General features: G+C 40.5%; 1 protein-coding gene across 2 annotated transcripts; it reads left to right on the top strand.

Annotated features, from left to right (window-relative positions):
- The first annotated feature begins 917 nt into the window (after positions 1-917).
- On the top strand, positions 918-4723 carry LOC148362425 (zinc finger BED domain-containing protein 4-like). 2 transcript variants are annotated; one of them, XM_088339267.1, is made up of 3 exons: positions 918-1053; positions 2328-3718; positions 3924-4723. In XM_088339267.1, the coding sequence occupies exons 1-3, from the start codon at positions 953-955 to the stop codon at positions 4313-4315; spliced, it is 1884 nt and encodes a 627-aa protein (XP_088195393.1). In that variant the 5' UTR covers positions 918-952; the 3' UTR covers positions 4316-4723. The 2 variants fall into 2 exon arrangements, with proteins under 2 accessions (XP_088195393.1, XP_088195394.1); XM_088339268.1 differs by lacking the exon at positions 918-1053 and adding an exon at positions 1114-1265.
- The last annotated feature ends 532 nt before the right edge of the window (positions 4724-5255 follow it).

The following is a 5255-nucleotide window of genomic DNA, read 5'->3' as shown; positions in this document are numbered from 1 at the left end:
TGCTTACTCTTTGGTTGTTAGCTAAGAGTGAGCGGCAGGGCGATTTAGCCGCTGCACAGGGGGGTTTCAGTTTATCATTGTGACATTCTTATGCAGAGACGAGAGGTTATCGTAACCTGCGTCAATGATGCTTCATTCATTTACTTTTATAAACATTGCAGTATGTTTGAGTAAAACGAATGCATTTGTGCTCATAGTGCCTCGTCTATCCTACAACGGGTAACGCAAAAGACAAGCCAGGCATATTGAGCTAGGAGCTACGGATAAACGGGCTGTCTAATTGAGAAAATAGGGTAGGCTAAGCGGTGAAGTTGAGAAGGACACGTGCACTGTACATGATCAAAAATCAGGGATGTGATTTGACCAAAGTGAAATTATCTGAAAATTAGGCGGGGGTCTGGGGGCCGCGGGCACCCAGCTAGGTCCAGGGCAGTGCCCTGGTGGGGGGAGAAGTGGGGCGAAGCCCCCCGGAGGTCATGGGTTTTCCGTGTTTTTAAGTACTTTCAATGCACTCAGATGACAAAGAAATAGACAAAACAACAGCATACATTTTCAATGTATTTTGAACTATCCCATATAAAATTACAGTTTAAGTCAACTCAAAATCAGTCACATTAAAAAACATTGGACTGCCTTTGCTATTAAAAACTATCACTGAGAATATCATCATATCTAACTCATGTGATTACTAAGTTAACACATAAATCATGTTGAAGAGTTCAAATTTCATGAACAAATAATTGTATCATGACCAAATGAAAAGTAACTCATATTAGAACATACCATAAATGTCTTTGTTATAGAAGAAGATGTTATCTATAAATGAAAGTACTGTAGTGGGTTGTACATAATTCACCCACGGAACCATTGTTTAGTTAGCGAGTTCCTAGGGGGACTCTTAATTCGGCCGGTTCTAGCCACTCTCGTGTTTGTTTTGTTATCGCCAGTTTAAATGTCATTAAAGCAGCTTTCGTTGGCACCTTTGTTTGACACTCCGCTTACGACTCCCGTCTCTGCTCGCTACATTGGATCACGTCGGGGTCACCAACATTTGTAGATAATTCCTTCTCTAACCAGTCCGATCGAAACTTGTTTTTTTACGATCTTAGCAATTTCTTTAACTCGCGGAGCATCTTTGCGTTCGATCTCGGACATCTTTCTTTAAACACTCGGCAAAAACGTGTGAGAAATGAACAATGGCATACTCCTACGCCTTTATAAGGAGCGCGTTTATTGGTCAACACGGAGACTTCAACCAATCGCAAGTACGTTTCATTTCAGTTACGGAAACACTAAAATGGAACGCTGTCGAGACGAAATCGTTTTTTTTTACCATTTAAAAGAATCGGAAATTTTAAAATTTTATTTTTGGAGCGAAAGCGGAATTCCGCGAATTAGCGGAAAAATCACATCCCTGAAAAATGTGTCTTTGCCTTAATGTTATAGTCTCAATCTGCATATAATTTGGAAGTGTTGGCAAAAGGGCACCTTCCACGATTGGGGAGAGTGTGGGGTTGGCGGCAGCTGCAGGGGGATCCGCTCTTTTTCACAGGCATGCTGATCGTACATAGTCAAGTCAAAGTCAGTTTTATTTGCCAGTTCCTTCAAATGTACTTGACATAAAACGGAATCGAAATTACGTTCCACACTGTCCTATGCGTAGACATTGACAACAATAAAGTGCAATAAAAGTGCAACAATAAAGCCTGGCTATCGCGACTATTAATAAACTGTGATAAACGTGTGATAAACTCATCACACGAGTTTAGTCTGGCCAACCATCCGAGAGGCTGCGTTGATCAAATGCCTCTGTGTACTACTGGACTATGCTACAACCAATCAGACTACAACGTCATCACGCTAAAACCGCCTCAATCGTGCAGGCTAGATCAAAAGTTATGCCAGTAGTCTCCAAATCAAATAGTGACAATAATGTTAATCCAATCTTATAATTAAGACCACTAAGTCGACAATTATGGAAGTTTTTTTTGTAGTTTTTTTTTAGTAACTTTTTAGTATAAAAATAAATATTAGCTCATTATTTTCTTTAAAAATTTTGATTTCATGGTTGGAAATGTTAAATAAATTGTTTTATTTATTAACTATCACATGGTTAAGATATACCAGCTTTATGAGCATAAAAAAGTAAAAAAATGTGGTAAAAGCTTCAGTTACAGTTGATTTGATATTAAGTAATATCATCCAGAAGATAGATAAAAAAAAATACAGAAAGTTTCAAACAACTGTTTTTTTAACCATATGTCATGATTTCATGTCTGCCCAACCATACAGGACATCTCATTCTTGTTTTTGCATCTGCTTCACAGATATGCAGAGTATGAAAGGACAAGAAACGCCTGCACTGATACTACACAGCCTGCAATATCACAGTTCATCCAGTCTCGTCCTCTGGAAGCATATTCAGCAAATCATCCCAAACAGAAGTCCATAACCAATGCTATTGTTACAGATCTTGTGATTGGATGTAGCATGCCCCTTTCAATGACGGAAAATAAACATTTCAGGCACTTCATGTCTGTGGTCGACTCCAAATACCAGCCTATCTGCCGCAGAACAATAACTTCAACAATAGAATCACTTGTTGCAGACATGCAAGAAAAGATCAAAGTGATTCTTGCTGGTGTAGACCATGTGTCGGTTACCATAGACATTTGGTCAGATAGGAGGATGCGCGGCTTTTTGGGAGTCACTGGCCATGTCTTAACAACCTCAGAAGGAGTCATGCTGAAGTCATACCTGCTGGCATGCAGCAGATTCAAGGGATCTCACACAGGAGAGCGCATTGCTGAAGCCTTTGATTCCCTGTGTGAGGATTATGGCATTCGGAAAAAACTCGACTTCATAATCTGTGATAATGCTGCGAATATGAAGCGAGCATTTTCAGTCTGTTTTCCGAAGGATCAAGATGACGAAGTAACCGATGATGACAATCTGGATGATGAAGAATTGTGGGAAGACCTCTCCAGAGGTGACTGGGAGACTGTGGACCGCACAATCAACAGAGGAAGCCCTAAACGTCAGCAATGCTTTGCGCATACTCTGCAGTTAGCTGTTGGTGATGGTCTCAAGGATGCACGGATCATGAACAGTTCCTTTGCAAAATGCTCCAAGCTTAGCTCTCTCTTGCATACATCCAGCACCTTTAAAGATGCGTTTGAGGAGAAGTTTGATCAGCGAGGGATACCCGCTGCTGTAAACACACGGTGGAATTCAACTTTCCGACAAGTCAAGGCAGTGCTCTCATTCAGTCACCAGGACTTGTGCAGTGTTGTTCAGAACACGGGACACAGTGAGCTGGTCTTCTCAATTAGGGAGTGGAACTTGATGAAGGAACTTTGTGATGTGCTACAGCCATTTGCAGAGGCCACTGATCTTACTCAGGGAGAGAAGATTGTGACGATTAGCTCTGTCCTCCCCTGTGTATTGTCTCTTAACCACCACTTGGAAAGACTCAAGCCGCAAGTGCGCTTCCTGGGAAGCATGATCCATAGCCTGCAATTCTCTTTGAAGAAACGGTTCCGGGGAATCTTCGTTAATGTGAAGATGTTGTCAGCTGCATCAGGGGAAGAGCTGCCATTTGCAGACCCAGTCTACATCAGGTCAGCTGTCCTGGACCCGGCTTTCTCCATGATGTGGCTTCAGCATGATGTGCTTGTCACCGATGATGTCAAGAATAACATTGTTGACATGGTAAAAGGTCAGTGGATTTTTTTTTTTTAACGTGATGTACACTTAGGCGTGTCACCATTATCAAATTATGGAAATGTAATTCAAAACAGTTATATGAGTATTATAATCCATTTTAGAGATGATTTTGCAAGCGTATCAAACTGTGGATGTTCAATTTTGAATAATGCTCATGAGATCTTACGCTTGCCCTTTTTTTTCTTTGTTTTAATTAGATCTGATTCTACGTGAGGTGCAACCTCACACAACATCCCAGAGTCCTGAATTCCTAGAGGAGGAAAGCGAAAGCCAGCAAGAAGACAGCACTGGCCTATTCTCAGGCTACAAAAAACGCCGCAAGCAGGACCCAACCACCAACCCAGAGACACAACTAAATAACTATTTTTCTCTTTGTTGTGGGCAGCCTTGTCTGTCCTTCTGGGACGCAAACAGGGCTGTCCTCCCTGCCCTTTTTCCTGTTGCAATGAAAGCTTTGTCAGTGCCAGCCTCAAGTTCCCCAGTGGAAAGAGTCTTCAGCCATGGTGGAATCATTATGAGACCCCATCGAGCTCGGCTTGCAGATAAGACCCTGTCTAATCTTCTATTTTGCAAATGCAATACCTTGTAAAAAGGGAATGACTGATGGATATACAGTGACTGAGTGAGTGAGTTAATTTGTGTCATTGTGAGTGAGTGAGTGAGTGAGTGAGTGAGTGAGTGAGTGAGTGAGTGAGTGAGTGAGTGAGTGAGTGAGTGAGTGAGTGAGAGTGTGTGAGTGTGTGTGAGTGTGTGAGTGAGAGAGAGAGGAGAAATGTAACAAAGTTTAATAATAATAAGCTATTTGTTTTAGCTGTTATTTGTTTCCTCATAAAAAGGGATTGACTTATGGATATACTGTTTGAGTGAGTGACAGAAAGCGTGTGAGAGAGAAATCTGCAAAGAAAAGAGCAAGAGAAATGTGACAGTTTAATCCTCTGTAAGTTAGTATTTGTTTTAGCTGTTATTGTTACTTTGTAAAAGTAAAAAAAAAGTAAAAGTTTGGGTTTCGATCTACAGATCACTTTTTCTGTTAATAAATACTAAATACTGACGATATCACTGTTTGTTTGAGTCTATGATGTATTTTACTGAACATGAGTATTTAGGATACAAATATTTTATTACAGGTTAGGCACATTAGCCAAGGATGATTACTTGATTTCTTATATATTGCCTTTCACTTTATTAAGATCAGATTCTGAAGCTAAAATTACAACAGTACGCCAAAGGTGACTTGACTTGGACTTGACTTGACCTATTACAGGACTTGACTTGACTTGACTTGACACAGCCTGTGACTTGACTTGACTTGACTTGCCCAAGAAAAAAATACTTGGGACTTACTTGAGACTTGCACATGTGTGACTTGGTCCCATGTCTGGTAATAACCTGTGAAGCCCTTTGAGACCATTTGTGATTAAGGGCTATACAAATAAAAATGAATTGACTTGACTTAACGGCAAAAATAATGTTGGCAAGCTGTTTGGATGTATTTTCATTTTGTTTCTGTCGCATTTTATGTAAGTTTT

Source organism: Urocampus carinirostris, chromosome 7 (genome assembly GCF_059441175.1).
Source record: "Urocampus carinirostris isolate Australia breed hairy pipefish chromosome 7, RoL_Ucar_1.0, whole genome shotgun sequence".
Lineage (NCBI taxonomy): Eukaryota > Metazoa > Chordata > Actinopteri > Syngnathiformes > Syngnathidae > Urocampus > Urocampus carinirostris.
This window is presented reverse-complemented; position numbering and strand designations above follow the sequence as displayed.

Bases quoted from the DNA above. Each gene is read 5' to 3' on its own strand.
- LOC148362425 (XM_088339267.1), top strand. From the start codon at position 953: ATGTCATTAAAGCAGCTTTCGTTGGCACCTTTGTTTGACACTCCGCTT. The intron at 1,054-2,327 runs GTAGATAATTCC...TCTGCTTCACAG, and splicing joins CGTCGGGGTCACCAACATTT to ATATGCAGAGTATGAAAGGA. The intron at 3,719-3,923 runs GTCAGTGGATTT...TGTTTTAATTAG, and splicing joins CATTGTTGACATGGTAAAAG to ATCTGATTCTACGTGAGGTG.